This window comes from Vitis vinifera, chromosome 12 (genome assembly GCF_030704535.1).
Source record: "Vitis vinifera cultivar Pinot Noir 40024 chromosome 12, ASM3070453v1".
Lineage (NCBI taxonomy): Eukaryota > Viridiplantae > Streptophyta > Magnoliopsida > Vitales > Vitaceae > Vitis > Vitis vinifera.
The window spans coordinates 5,210,023-5,225,727 of NC_081816.1; the positions used below are offsets into that span (position 1 = coordinate 5,210,023).

Consider the following 15,705-nt stretch of genomic DNA (forward strand, 5'->3'; position numbering starts at 1 on the left):
TATGTACATAAAGTTTGTCATGTATGTGTGCTAATCCTCCTCTTTTACAAACAAGAATTTTCATTTTTGGAAATAAAAATAAATAGAATATTCATATTTGGATGGGAAACCATTCTCATTGATGCTGCTAAAATGCCCATCACTCTAAAAATAAGAAACTCAGAATATATATACTTTAAAGGAAAAGGTGGGGAGGCTTGGGCATCTCCTCTCAAAGTCCTCCATTTGGAGATCGAAGCTGGGAATATCACATTGCAGAGGGTGATGGTCATGGTCATGGTCATGAGGTGAGAGAACCCACCATTATTGAAACTTACACTTAACTCAGCAGCAAAATGCTTGTCCATACCATATGATATGACACAGTTTCTATTTCTTCCACTAAAAAACAATACCTATTTGTATGATATGGTCACGTACCAAAAGTGAAGATCAAGGAACCAGTATTGATTATCAACATGCACTCTTGCTCGTGGTCATGGATCTGAGAGAGAAATGGCTCCTTTCTTTTCCGAGAGCTTGGCTTCTTCTCAAGTAAACACCATAAAAAAAAGAAGGTCATCCATCAACCATATTATAAAGCAAAATATTAACCCTAGTATTTGAGAAACCCTAATATTTGAGAAAGGTTTGGGATCTACATACCTCTCAGGAGAGAAGAAGAAGAAGGAGAAATCTACATTCCTCTTAGGAGATAAGAAGAAGAAGAAGAACCCACGTTTTCCCACAACTTTCTTAGAGCCTAATGCAAGATGAATAGTTGTGCATCAACCCATGTTTTCCCACAGCTTTCTTGAGCCTAATTGCAGATTGTCTTCTGCAAAAGACCATGGATCCATGCTTCCAAGTTCAAGAAAGATGTGGAAAAATTTGGGTCAACCCATCTTCCACTTAGTGCAACACCACCCAAAAACTTTGTGATGCATTGTGACACACAAATCTGTTTTGCGTTTCTTTGGTAGGTAAAAACTTCATCAAATCATTGAACTTGTGTTGGGCTTTTATTAGACTCGCAGGTTCATGTGACAAGAGAAACCCTAACCATTTGTGGTAAACTCCAAACAGAGAAACCCTAGAATCAGTGACTGACTCAGTAGTGTGGCTGAGAACTGAGAAGGCATAATAAAATGACCTAAAACTTAATATCAAGGAGTAGTGAGCACTGGGAGAAGAAGCCTCAGTATATGTAAACCCTAGAAAAGGTAGAAACAGAGCGGAACAGTGATTGTACCAAGTACAGTCAGAAGAGAAAGCTGAAGCGATTGGATTGCTTGAAAAGATCGTATCATTTATAGAAAAACGTGTTCATCTGTTTGGTAGCAAGAAAGGAGAGAGAAAAAAAAGGGACACCGGGTTTTTATCCATGCTTTAGAATCCAACCAAGTGGAGACATTCAATAAATATGTAATTTATATTTTATTAAAATAAAAATCTACATTATATTAAAATAATAATCAATTTGTAAAAAAATTTATATTTAATTTTTTTTAAGGAAATTTATCTAAATTAAAAAAAATAGTAATTGGATTCACACTCCTTTTTTTATAGGTGACAAATTTTCAATTAACACCTATTTATAAAATTGTCTTTAAAGAAAACTTATTTCCTTATAAACTGAAAAAAAAAAAAAGTAAAAAAATAAATAAAAGCCCCATAGTGGGGGGAGCTTCCCTTCACGTGTCCTTCCCAAACTCAAGACCCTTTGACCGTCCATGACAAACATATAATCTGTCTAGCACCAGAAGTGAGAAGTTTTCATTCTTTCATAATGTCAAACGGATTGGATAGACCAAGTCGGTTGACCTTTCAGAAGGGCTCATAATGCCAAACGAAATAGACAGATCAAGTCGATTGGGCCTGTCAGACGGGTAAATCAATCCAATCAAGCCCTCAGGATTTCTTACATGTGTTATTAACCACACTTGATGTCTGAGTGATAGCCTAAATGTTGGATGTCTAAGCATCGGACTAGATGTCTAATGTCTAAGGGCTGGCCTAGATGCCTAATGTCTGAGCATCGAACTAGACATCTAATGTCTGAATGACGAATTAGACGTCATTTACACCTAAAAGTCAATGTCAATTAATTGTTACACACAATCCTAAATATTGGCAAGCTAAATGGACAGTCAGCTAGATTTTGGCACAACAATTAGCAAAAGGCACCAGTCAGCTACCCTTACTTGATGTGATTGCCTAGTCCACGCAGCAGTGATAGTATTGATTGTCATATTAAGGGTCGATTTATGTCGGGCAATCATCATTGTAAGAAAGACAATGACGATATCATCATCTCTATATAAACCCCTCAATAATCACGAACAAGGTACACACACTCATTCTCCTCTCTCACAAAAAAAAAAAAAAAAAAGGTAGTTAAGAGTTATATTCGTTGATTTTTTACTTAAGCTTTGAAGGGGTGTACCCGGATCACCTGTCCAGACATCCTTCTGTGTAAGGAAGAAGTCTGTTTGACTCTAGTGAAGTTGGACGGACATGAATATGGCTCGACACCAACACCCACTATGAAGTGTTTTGAGTTTTTATCATCCATTATGTTATAATTTTTGGGTTGACACCTATTCATTTCCTTTTTATTTATTTATTTATTTTTGGCCTTTTGAAACCTCCACCGATATCAAAGCAAGTTCTTTTACCCCATTCAGGATCTTTTTTAATATATGAAAAACCCTTAGTAATTAAGCCCCTCAAACTCTTAGTTTTAAATTGTCAATAAGACACCTATAAAAAATTCTTAATAATTAAAACGTATTCACAAAATTAAAAAAACCCTTATTAAAAAAAAATCCTTAATAATTAAGAATCTTATCCTCTTAAGCTCTTTATTTGCATTTATATACACCTACATTGACTACCTAAAAAACAAATTCTCCATTTTTCCTCAGATAATGAGTATTAGGCCATGTTTAACAACTGTTTTTAAGAACAATTTTCTACTCTATAGAACAAAAAATCAAGAAAATAATAATAGAAAACAGTGTTTTCAAATAACATCTTTTAATTATTTTCTACTATTTTCACTTGTTTTCTAAGAATTATTTAAAAAAATAATTATACAAGTAGAATGATTAAAAATGAAACAACATACATAAAAATTATTTTTAAAACATATTTAAAAATATTAAAAATAGGTTAAAAATATTTTAGATTTCTAAATAGACTTTTGTTCTATAAAATATCAAATAACAGTTTTTCTCAAAAGCTATTTTTCAAAACTATTTTCGAAAACAGTTCTCAAAAGCTCTTTTTTTGCTCCTAAAGTTTCTAAGGGTTTTTTATTTTCTATTTTTCTATTTTCCCCTCATTTATGAAGATGTTAAGGATTTCTAATTTTTTGTTTTCCGCTTATGAAAAGATTGTTTGAAGCTTTTGGTAAAGTAGTACATTAAATATTGATAAGATTGATATTATGAAAGGATTAAAGATTATATTGTATTCATTCTTTGAATTTATTGGAATTTGTTTTGATCATATTATTGTCGAGGAAGTATAAAAGACTGTACAATATTCATTTTTGCTATTGTATTGGACTTTAGAATTTTTAAGACTCTATTTGATTTTAGAATTTGCATTATTTAATAGATAAAAAAATTAAATTTGTTTAAAAATATTTATTACTAATTAGCTTAATTTATTCTTATTTAATTATTTTACTCTATAGGACGCAATAGAAATCAACTTAATATGAAATATGAATTTTTAATGATTTATGGTATTGTCATAACAAGTTATGGTATATCCACAACAAAAGGAAGATAATTATTTATGTCATTTATAAATTAATTTTAAAATGTCTAAAAATTGTTTACATTAAATAAATTTTAAATAAACTACTTTTTTTAATAATGAATTTATATAAAAAGCTTCCAAATTTAATTTTAATTATTCCATTGCCACTAACTATAAAAATATTGTTAAAGAGTTATAAATTATTATTAATTATTAAAAATTATACATCACTATTGGTTATTAAAAATTAAGAGATCAACTCTTAAAATATATTTAGATGATATTTTTCCATTTTCATTGGCTAAAAACTTAAAAAAAAAAAAAAAAAAGGAAGCGCGAAAACCTTTTTTAAGAAGGTTGAAACCATTGAGGTAATAAAATCATATGGAAACCTTGTGGGACTAGTACAAGGAATATAACCATTATTGGCATAATTTATCTCATATGGAAACTTTGGAAGGAAAGATTCCTAGGTTCGCTCCATGTGGAGGTAAAAAATGATTGTCTCACAAAAGTGATGGAACCTAACCTTAAGAGGGTATTATTTATAGGTGCTCTTACTAGACTTGAGTGACTTGAGCCTATTAAGGTTTGAATCATTTAATCTAACTCAAAATGAGTGTTAATTGATTAATTGACCATCTAATTAATCAATTAGCCTAATTCAAAAAACTTATTCATTATCCCCTATGTAATCTTACATAATTATCAAAACACTCGTATACATAAAAGTAAACCTATAATCAATTCAACCATCATAAATTGAGTTATCATGGTATATGAGCTCAAATTAAAGATCACTAACACCAATAGGAGTATTGACTTCTTCAAAATTCAATTCTAAAGTTGATTCAATATTCTACTAAAGAGAATCAACTGCACTTTAATACCCTATATAAATAACAATGAGATGAAATTCGGGTTTGTGATTTACTATTCATTATATACAGACTCCCTACATACTAGTGTTTGTAATATAATAAGGTAGTGTTATCATTTATCAAGATTACCTCTCCAAATATTGAGTTACAAATCTCACTTATTATATAATAAATTGATATACTCTAGTTTTAAGGAGCATATGTCAGATTTTCACTAAAGGAAATGTTATAATCATAATCTTTTAAATTACATGTTATTTGAATCATTAAAGGGAATATATTATCTTAATCTTATGAGATATTATGGTGTCCCTATTGAGAATATTTGTTACTACAAACCTCCATCAATAATAACCTAATCTATAGAAATATGTTACCATTTTAGGGTCTCATCCATAAATCAAAGCTTCATGTTGACTTAGACATAAACTTAATATCTTCTTAAGGTTGAGAGTTCATATAATATAGTAGCTTAGTAAATCATTACAATTGATAATCTTACATCATAATTCATTATAAGTTCTATTTATTATGCATCATATACATTAGTGCACTCACCTTAGGAAAACTATTTCGACAGTCAAGATAAATCATCCATTTAATTAGGAGGTAGTGTACTACAATCTCAGATGGATGATCAAAATCCATGAAACAATTGTAGATTACTCATTACTTTATAAGGAATTCATGAGTTGAATATTCTGTGTAACTTTTAATATGCCCAAATCATGTACAATAATGCAAGTGATGTGAGACATGTATGCTCAAATAACCGACTACTTTAGTTGGGATGAGATGCCTAATATATACCAACTACTTTTGTCCAAACAAGCACTTTGACAACTTTACATATAAGTGGTTGTCCTTTTACATGCTCAACGTAGTACTAATCATGATTGTTTTGGATGCGACTCTACATTAATATATCATCGAGAAAACACTAGCACAAATTTGTAAAGAAACAATTTAAATCATTTTGAAGTATATTCAGTGTCATTTGAATACATTTCTTTATTATCTCAAATTTTAAAATTTTAAAAGTAATTTTTATAAATTCAAAAAGTAATTTATAAGGGCATAGAAAATAATTATACTTTTAGACTAATATATACTTTTAAAATTAAATTATTTATTAAATTTTTGAAACCTTAAACCAATTTACTAATGATTAAACTGAGCATGAAATGAAAATCTTGAAAGTGCACTGAAATTGGATTGAATTCGAGTTGGTTTTCACCCGGATCAAACAACTTACGACATAAAATTAGAAATCGGCCCAGTTAAAGCCCAATAGTTCAAAAGTTGGGCCGGTCCATGTTCAGCCCATTATCACCCGACTGAAACCCAAGTAGCTCCGATCTCTATTTACATAGAATCATCCCTTCATCCCTTCTCCAAACGCTGCGTTTCGGTAGACCTTCGGGTTCAAGGTACTGTTCGAATCTCTTTTCCCCGTTCATTCAATCGACTTGTACGTTAGAAAAGAATTTTTTTTTTTTTTTTTCCATTTAGGGTTCGAGGATACAGAAGATTGTCCTTTGTCTGAAACTCATGAAATGCTTTAGCTTAGTTAATCTGGGTTGTTTCTTATTTTTATTTTTTTTGTTGTTGTGGATTTTTTGCAGCAAAGAAAGTGAGAGAGATAACACAGTAATGAAAATGTGGTTTTTTTTTTCTTCATTTTCTTGGTAACCAAACAGAGGGTTGGATTTCACTCTAGTACTTAATAAGTTAGATATGCTGTTCCGGGAAGTCTTCAATTCTAGGGTTTCTCTTTGAACAGACGTTTGGATTACTGCTCAGAATGAAATTTTTGTTAGATTAACGGTCTTTCCTATTTGGGAATGTTTTCTGGTAACAAAATAGATTTTGGATGCCCAAAAAACTGAAAAAGGTAATTGAAATTTTGAATTGTGAAATTGTCACCACCAATGATTAGGAAGCAAAAGATGAGAAATGAGTTGTTTTCTTTTATTGCTCATTTTTTTTTGGAAACCAAATAGAGGGTTAGGGTTTCTCTTTCAGTGTTTTTGAACTGTCAGTGCTATATTTGAAAATTTTGAATTCTAGGGTTTCATTCTAGAATCTAGATCACTGCCGAAGCTAGAATTCTTATAAAATTAATTATCTAGGAACATTATCTTGTACAATTATTTATGAAAACAATTTGGCTTGTTTTAAACATTCCCGAGTTTTACCGTGGAAAAATAAATGGTACTTACCGTGCTAAGAATGAATGAAGAGCAACCAAAAAAAACTTGAATGTTAAAGAAAGAAAAAGAAGAACTTTAAAGCGTAGAATAAATCAAATGAATTTAATTTTATTGGTTATGGTTGATAAATGATAAAAAGGTGAATTTATATGAACTTTAGGGTGAATTTATTAATGATTGTTACAGTTAAATAATAAAGATATATGAGGGGAAATAAGTGATATAATAGGGATACCTTTGGAAGAAAAAGGTCTATGAACCCGTCTGTACTTTTATATATAGTATAAACGTGTGCATGTATGCAAGTTGTTTTGTGTATGTACATAAGTGTGTGTGTATATATGCAACATACAGTGTTTGTTAAGATTTAATTTGTTTCCAGACCTAACAAAATAGATTGCTTTCCTTAGATTTGTGTATTATTTTGCAGAGGTGTGTTGATATCTAGGTGTTTAATCCATGGGACATTATTGAAAACAAGAAAATGAGCATTGTGTCCAAGGAGACAATTGAGGTCATAGCACAGAGCATTGGAATTGCCAATCTGTCTGCTGATGTTGCACTTGCCCTTGCTCCTGATGTGGAATATCGCATGCGTGAGGTCATGCAGGTAATTTGAGTTTATTCAGAATTATCAGATTGGGGTTTGTTTAATTATTGAACAGGAAAAGGGAGAATAACCAGATTGGAGTTTGTTTAGTAATTCATAATTTCTTAGATGTTGTTCAAAATGTATTGCTTGAACCATGTTGCTTGGTATTTTAATGGACAATGTTTTATATTTAACATGCTTGTAGAGAGACAAAAAAATTATTTTACCATTCAGTTAAGATAGTACTGAACTCTTAGTTAAGTATTCAGTTGCAACAGATGCAATTTTTTTTGTCATTGTATTTATGATCCATGACTTACCCTTGACAGGGGTCATTCCTCTGATCAGTGGAAGCAGACATTATGTCATACTCTGACATGAATAATGGTGGTCAAGATTGAAACTAGCTAAAATCTTGACATTGGGACATGACATTGTGTTGAATGGAAAATAAGTGTTTATCCATGTATTTGAGTTTGTGTCTCTGTTTTGCATGGAGAAAGACATCCTGAATCTTTACTTGATCTTTATTTTTCTAGTTCTGCACTGGTGAGGAATTTTTCTCAAGGAAGATAATCTGATAAAACTTCTTCTTATTAAAAAACAGGAGGCAATCAAATGCATGCGGCACTCAAAGAGAACTGTATTGACAACAGACGATGTTGATATTGCACTCAACTTAAGAAATGTTGAGGTAAATATCACAAATATTTAAATGGCATGCCTTTTCAGTGCATAGTTCTTGACTTGCATGCTTGTTTTCTTAGATCATTTTAACACAGAAGTTAAGAACATCATGTGGGGCTCTTGGTAAATGGTGATTTTTTATCTTGATCAGTAATGCTGGGGAGACAGAGGAACTACAAGGGTTCTACTGTTTTGAGCTACACTTCATATGTTGATCTATAGTTTAATACATTTGAATGTGTATTCTTGTGCATTATTGTAAGGAAAATGCATTCTTCTTGGATATGTTAATTTAGATTGTAAAGAAAATGCATTCTTCTTGATATGTTAATTTAGAATGTATTTCTTTATAAGATTCATTTGGTTAAAGACAAGAAAACTTAATACCAGCTTATTTGCAGGCTGCTAATCCCTTTAGGGCTTTATGGGAACCTTCTTCTGTAAGAGCAAAAAGCCTTCTTTTCCTTCAATGAGAAAGCATTTGTTCATAGTTGCTACGAGGAAGATCATCTTCTTCTTATTCAATGTTAGCTTTGACCTATCCCCCCATAGAATCAAGGCTTAGAATCAATGCTTCTTCTTTAATGTGTTTATAATGCTTCTGGATGAAATTGTTCTATCAAGTGCAAGACCAGACGTATTAAAAAGATGCCTAACAAATAGAGGGGGAGCATTCCATGTACACAGGGTGTATACAAATAGTGCACAAAAAAGGGACTAAACCATACCTAAACTAACCAATCCCTGTGATATCTACAAAATCCAATAAGGAGGAAAAAGGAGAGCCATTTCCCCACCTGACCAAATGTATAATGCCATGAGAAGCAGTTTTTTCAACTCTGTGCATGACCGCTCCAATCCTTCAAATGTTCTTGTATTATGCTCTTTCCAAGTGATCCAGAATCTACAAGGGAAGAGTATCTAATTTGTCTAGGAATAATATTCCTAAAAGCAAGCAGACAGTTTGGGCATCTCTTGGGTAGCACTCCCTTTTGATTAGCATTCCATGTAAAACAGATCACTGAAACAAGGGGTATAATCAAGTAGAATGGCTGGCTGTAGAAATTTACTAGTATCAGTGGCTCACCCTTCTTGCTCATTCTGTTCTATAGTGGTATGTATGGCTGATAAGAAAATTCTTGTATTATCTACCTACTCAGTTAAGGAATTTCTGTCAAATATAACATTCCTATAGCTGAATAAAAATTTGGAAAAAAATGTTTTGATTCATAAATGATTTTTTACTTCCCTGAAAAATGGTTGTTTTATTATTTGTTTAAGGATTTATGGTTCTTATCTGAGTGCATAAGAATATAATCTTGAAAGATTTATGATCATTATGGCTCAATGCATGTAATTGAGGATACATTGATTGATGCATTTTTTTTAAATAAAAAAAACAGCTTATTCGGCAACTTGAGAATTTTTTTTTTCCAAAAGAAATTTCTTCCTTGATTTGGTTCCATCACATCTTCTTGCCTCAGCCAATTTATGGCTTTACCTCGGGAGGTCCGCTGCGGTTCAAAAGAGCTGTTGGACATAAGAATTTGTTTTACATCGATGACAAGGATTTGGATTTCAAAGATGTAAGTGATTGTCAATTGTGTTAATTGTCTGAACAAAATTTTCTGGATCATATTCCATGTCTTCAGAGATTTGTTTGACATGTAGGTGATTGAAGCTCCTTTACCGAAAGCACCACTTGATGCTGCAGTAGTTTGTCACTGGCTGGCTATTGAAGGTGTACAACCAGCTATTCCAGAAAATGCTCCAGTAGAAGGTCTGTCTCTAAAGTTTAAGTCTAGAGTAACAGTATCTGTTCATGCATACTTAAAAAAAACTTACCTGGAATGTTATCTAGAAATTAGGATTATCAATTCTTTGACATACTTGAGGCTTGGCTCAAGTGGTAAGGGGTTGGGGTGGAAATGAAATTGACCATTCTGTCTAATAGATTCTAGCACCTCTTAAGGTTTATGGTGGAATATGATGATTGCCTATTATCTCGATTCAGTTTTCTGTTAAAAACTTTGGGATGAAGAAATTTGTTGACTGTTTGTATCATGACATCAATTCCAAACATTTCTAATTATTAAATGTATAAATTGCTGTAACCTTCAGACATCATTGCGTTAAATCTATGCTAATTTTCAATCTATACATTTATTTATTTTATTTTTTGTGAGCCTTTAAATTTTGCCATTATAATCCAGACTTGGGGAGCCAAAATTTAGATGGGTGTATTTCATGTGTAGTCATTGCAGCTCCTTCTGATGGCAAAAAGTTTGAACAAAAAGATGATGGGCTTCCTGTTGACATTAAATTACCCATTAAGCATGTATTGTCTAGGGAGCTTCAGGTATATGCTATACTCTTTCTGTCTTATTTATTTATTTATTTTTTTTAATTTTAATTCTGCAACTTATTAAAATATCCATTATTGTGGTTGTGCAGCTATACTTTGATAAAATAATTGATCTAACGGTGAATAGGTCAGACTCTGCCCTTTTTAAAGAGGCATTAGTGAGCTTGGCTACAGACTCAGGACTTCACCCATTAGTTCCTTATTTTACATACTTCATCTCCGATGAGGTAGTTTTTAAAGCTATAATTTCAGCATAATATGAATTGGGAGGAAATGTGGCTTATTGTTGCTAATTCCAATTGCTGCTTCTCAACAATGCTAGGTATCTCGTGGTCTGAATGATTTCAACCTCCTGTTTGCTTTGATGCGTGTGGTTTGGAGTCTTCTTCAGAATCCTCACATACACATAGAACCTTATGTAAGTTGGCATCTGGCCGTTAGGTCTATTTTGTAATTTACTGTTGTTTGTATTCATGATGAATTATGTAAGGTATGCACATAGAACCTTATGTAAGTTGGCATCTGGCATCATGCCTGCTTCAACATTGCCATCAGATGGGTCTAACAGCAGATTGTCCATGTGGCCCAAGTTAAGGTGGACGTAGTTCTGTGGACCTCACCATTAGATGACCCTTGAAAGAGGATATAGCCTAGACTGCAGTCACTGAATTGGATGGAATTTGCTGCTCATCATTTGACCTCTTTTTTTAGTCATCCTGATGAATTTAATTAGGGATTGGTGCTGGTGATACTTAGAAGGTGGAATGAACAAGAAAAGATCTTGAATAGTTTGGAGCCATAGACCAATGTAAACAAAAATTTTGTTAACAATCCTAAGAAAATGTAAAAAAAAATAAAAATGGTAATCAAGACTGAATGTCAATGGAGTCCATGTTAAATGGAAATGAAGCAACTATTATCTTGAGATAGTTGGCCAATTTTGTAAATAGTTCAATCAATAATTTAAGTTTTCTTGATATCCATGATTAATTTGTGAACTGTTGTGTTGTACATTATAAGGTCATTTGGCATGCGTTTAAATAGTTCAATATTGGGAAAAGGGCTATTGATCCTGATACTCTAGCTTATGTGTTAAAGTGACAGACATGTATTGATGTCCTTTTTGGGAAGTGTCTAACTTCTGTACATCTAATGGGGCATCTTTCCTTGTCAGCTGCACCAATTAATGCCATCTGTGGTTACCTGCCTTGTTGCAAAACGAATTGGAAATAGACTTGCAGACAACCACTGGGAACTTCGAGACTTCACAGCAAACCTGGTTGCTTCAATATGCAAAAGGTGGGGCATACTAAAGTTATTTTGTGCTTATAAGGGAATTGATAACCCTAGTTTTAGGAAATGGAGATAAAATATTTACTCAACCTTCCATTGACAGACTCATCTCCTTTTGCTCTTGAGAATAGATCCAATTCAGTATATATGGTAAGTGCACTTGATATAGTGTTTTTGCACTTGGGTTGGGAAGACTACAATGACTACCTTGTTTTGCTTCGCTATTCTAAAGCAGCTCACCTTCTGAGCTTGTGGCAGGGTTATGAAAAAGTAGATCTATCCTCAAGTGCAGTTCACCTTCTAAGCCTGTGGCATCTAGTTGAACTAATCAATGAACCCTTTGATCAGTTAGGCACTGGATTTCAGGCATTAATAAACCTGGTACAAACTACACAACCTAATGCAACTCAAATTATACAATTTCTTAGAATGGTGGGTCATCTGCCTTGCCTTTTTCTTTGTTGATAGGCATGAAATTTATTAACAGGCACCCTACAAGAAAAGGGACCACACCCTGTATACTGGAAGCATACAAATGGGCCAGATGGCTGAAAAGAAAGGGAAAAAGCTACTTATGCCCCCTCCTGCCTATACATTATCCAAACAATAAACAAACTCTACATGAGCAAAATATAGATCAAAAGAAAGGGAAAAAGCTACATATGCCCTCTCCTGCCTATACATTATCCAAACAATAAATGAACCCTACATGAGTAAAATATATAGATCATTTGATGCCATTGAGTTTGCCCTGATTCAGGTTTGTTTTAATTTGCTTCATGTAATCTAGTGGCTGCTGAGCATCTGGTTTCAAGAACATTGCTTTGTATGGATACAAATATTAACCTCTCTTTTCATCTCAATCCTGACATCTTACTCTTAATTTCACATTTCATCCTCAGAATTTAATTTTATAAGATTTTGCAGATTTGGGCATGTTTATAACAATCTGCAAACGCGGCTGACAAAGACTCTGCTCCATGCGTTTTTAGACCCAAAACGTTCTATGACCCAACACTATGGTGCAATTCAAGGTTTAGCAGCTCTAGGACCAAATATGGTACTCCTCTCTCATACTTTTTTTATATGATTTTACAAAGAAAATAAATAAAAAACCATCTAAAGGATAAAATTTTGGGGCTTTAGCTGCTTTTATTTTGTCTCTCAGAATCTTTCCTACTTTAGGAAAATGAATTTACTTGAAATGGAAATACCTTTGACAGAGTTTCTCCTATAGACTCTTTTTTTCCTTCTTCTCAACCAAATGACATATGTAGGAGCTTGTTCTGTTATGGTTTGTCTTGTAGTTAGTTTCTAAATTGTATCTGCCATTGACTGGAGCTTTGAGCTGTTTGTGATACTGTACTTTTTGCTTAGGTTCGCCTACTTATAGTGCCAAATCTTGAACCATACCTTCGACTTCTTGAACCTGAGATGCTCCTTGAGAAGCAGAAGAATGAGCTAAAGAGGCATGAAGCATGGTGTGTTTATGGGGCCTTGCTGGTGAGTTTTGTTCTAATGTGTTTGTAATGTTATCCAGTATGAGAAGTCCTAAGATGGGCTATATGTTGCATGTAATGAGAACATGTTTCTTTTATTCTTTCTTTCTAGCGTGCGACAGGTCAATCCATATATGATCGGCTCAAAATGTTCCCAGCTTTGCCATCCCCACCAGCACGTGTTTTCAGGACCAACGGAAGGGTAGTTACATCACCACCAAGTAAGAGTGTCGTGAATTTTCTTTGATTGGCAATATATACACACACACATACACACACATACTGTATAAAATATATATTGTTTTGTACAGATTCTATTCCTATATGGTTAATATAACCAGCTAAAGATTTGACCTAGGGTTGATATTGATGTCTTAAAATGATTCCAGTTACAGTACTGTAGCTGTCTGATCATTTTGCTGGTTCAGTGATAAAAGGATCTTTTGAATGTGTATGTTGTTTATGAAATACTATAGGAAGCAAAAGAGTACTCAATTTTGTACGACTGTTTGCTACGTACTCCTGCTATATGGGTTGGGCTCCCTTTCCTACATGCCTGTTCCATGCTTCTCTTTTGCAGTTTGTCGGTCATGTCACATTGTGATGCAGTTGGGTGCTGTCATTTTTCCAAAAGAAAAAAGTATTTAGTAAAAAGTTCTGTAGGGAAAAGAAAGCAGCAGCCCACTGCGCCTTGTTTGGCTTGATGTGATTGGGATGTTTGTGTCTTAAGAGGACCTGAAGCACATATTTGTTGCACAACTAAAATTTAGCATTATACCTTGAACATGAGCTAGACCCCTGAAACTACAGACTCCTAAAATATCTATTGTTCGGTGATTAAATACAAGAGGATCTAACTTTGATTCACTGTCTCCCATTCCTAAATTGCATGAAGATAAACGCAAGGCAAACAATGAGCACTTGGAGCAGCAGCCATCTCTCAAGAAGATAGCGACAGATGGCCCAATGGATGTGGTGCCAACCAACTTGTCATCTAACATGCAACCGCCAGAAACAAAAGGTCCTGTTCCTTCGACTGATCCTGACATGGGCCCATCATCATCTTCCAGGCAGATACCTCATGGAAACATTTCAGATAGCAGAGATAGAAAAGGTAAGGGTGATAGTCGAGCTTTGAAGATGTCGGCTGTCCTCACCCAAACTTGGAGGGATGACTTGAAATCTGGGCATCTTCTGGTATCGCTGTTTGAGTTGTTTGGTGAAAGCATTTTGCCCTTCATTCCAGCTCCTGAGATGTCTTTGTTCTTGTAACCATTCCGACAGAAAGATTAAAAAATCTGTTGCTGCCATGGTATATAATTCATGGAATCGCTTCAATTCAAGAAAAAAGCTTATTTCTAATGAATTATTACAGAAGTTTTTGGTTTTGTGTGGTTCCCATCTCACCAATTCAAGCTCTGAAAGGGCAAGGAGGTATCAATAAATGACTTGTGAAAAGGAGATCCTTACGTTTTCGTTGAGTAATAAGCAAGCTTGGAAAGGCCAGTTGTTTTCACCCAAAATATAGAAATTCTAGATTTTCTTCATTAGTTATAACCAGCAATTACATGGAAAGGAGAGCAAAAACATGGCGTTCAATTGAGAGAACATATAGAAAAATAAGTCCGCTAGCGATTCAAATACCTCAACAAAATCAACAAACAATTCAAGCATCCATTTTCATGGCTTCCCTTTCAACAGCTTTCTTCAGGAAGCTGTCCTCCTCCAGGACCATCTGAACAGGCAGGAACCCCAACCCGTTGGCCATGGCGAGCATCATTCGTTTGGTCTCCTTCTTGAACTCCTCCAAATCCACAGCACCATTCGCATCATGATCGAACTTCACAAACAGGGAGTCGTAGACGTGAGCAAGCTCATCTGGATCTCTTTTAACATCAATGCCGAAGTGTGTTTCAAAGACCCTCAGACTCTGAAACTCTTTCAGCATCTCTGCATATGAGAGGAAGCCATCATGATTTGTGTCAAGATTGGAAAAGCGGTCATGGATCAAACCATTGAATGCTTCTTCATCTTCCACAAAGCTGACAATGGTGGCACCGTCCAACACTTCCACACTCATTCTCTCTTCTGCTCCTGCGCTCAAACTGGCTAGTATCCAAGAAAAGCTCTAACCCAAGAACCAAGTAGTAAAAAAGCTTTTGATTTTGATGAAAATGAAGGATGCCATGGTTGCATATATATAGCTGAATATTAGATTAGTAGAGAAACAACCGTTAAACTTCTTGCAAAGTGATATGCTGGTTCAAACACACCGAAAGTACTTTTCAGCCTATTGTTTCTTTATTGTGCCTCTGGTTTCTGAAAACTCCCACGCAAACCAAGCTAATGGGAAGGCTCTCGTAAATACCATCATCACTATGTCGGTGAAACTGTATCAACATGTAGAAATTAGGTTCTACATGAA

The 15,705-nt window shown here is 34.0% G+C and overlaps 2 protein-coding genes across 6 annotated transcripts; one reads left to right on the forward strand and one right to left on the reverse strand.

The window, feature by feature from the left end:
- The first annotated feature begins 5,976 nt into the window (after nucleotides 1–5,976).
- Nucleotides 5,977–14,668, forward strand: LOC100263756 (transcription initiation factor TFIID subunit 6). 5 transcript variants are annotated; one of them, XM_019223796.1, is made up of 13 exons: nucleotides 5,977–6,061; nucleotides 7,275–7,454; nucleotides 8,044–8,130; nucleotides 9,527–9,709; nucleotides 9,795–9,903; nucleotides 10,379–10,482; nucleotides 10,578–10,715; nucleotides 10,811–10,906; nucleotides 11,663–11,787; nucleotides 12,709–12,841; nucleotides 13,159–13,284; nucleotides 13,393–13,501; nucleotides 14,176–14,668. In XM_019223796.1, the coding sequence occupies exons 2-13, from the start codon at nucleotides 7,329–7,331 to the stop codon at nucleotides 14,550–14,552; spliced, it is 1,713 nt and encodes a 570-aa protein (XP_019079341.1). In that variant the 5' UTR covers nucleotides 5,977–6,061; nucleotides 7,275–7,328; the 3' UTR covers nucleotides 14,553–14,668. The 5 variants fall into 5 exon arrangements, with proteins under 5 accessions (XP_019079341.1, XP_010657180.1, XP_019079342.1 ...); XM_010658878.2 differs by having other exon boundaries at nucleotides 9,608–9,709; XM_019223797.2 differs by having other exon boundaries at nucleotides 6,019–6,061; nucleotides 7,255–7,454.
- A 122-nt stretch (nucleotides 14,669–14,790) lies between these two features.
- On the reverse strand, nucleotides 14,791–15,498 carry LOC100258604 (uncharacterized). The gene has a single exon (XM_003633246.4). The coding sequence runs from the start codon at nucleotides 15,358–15,360 to the stop codon at nucleotides 14,947–14,949; it is 414 nt and encodes a 137-aa protein (XP_003633294.1). The 5' UTR covers nucleotides 15,361–15,498; the 3' UTR covers nucleotides 14,791–14,946.
- Between the last annotated feature and the right edge of the window lie 207 nt (nucleotides 15,499–15,705).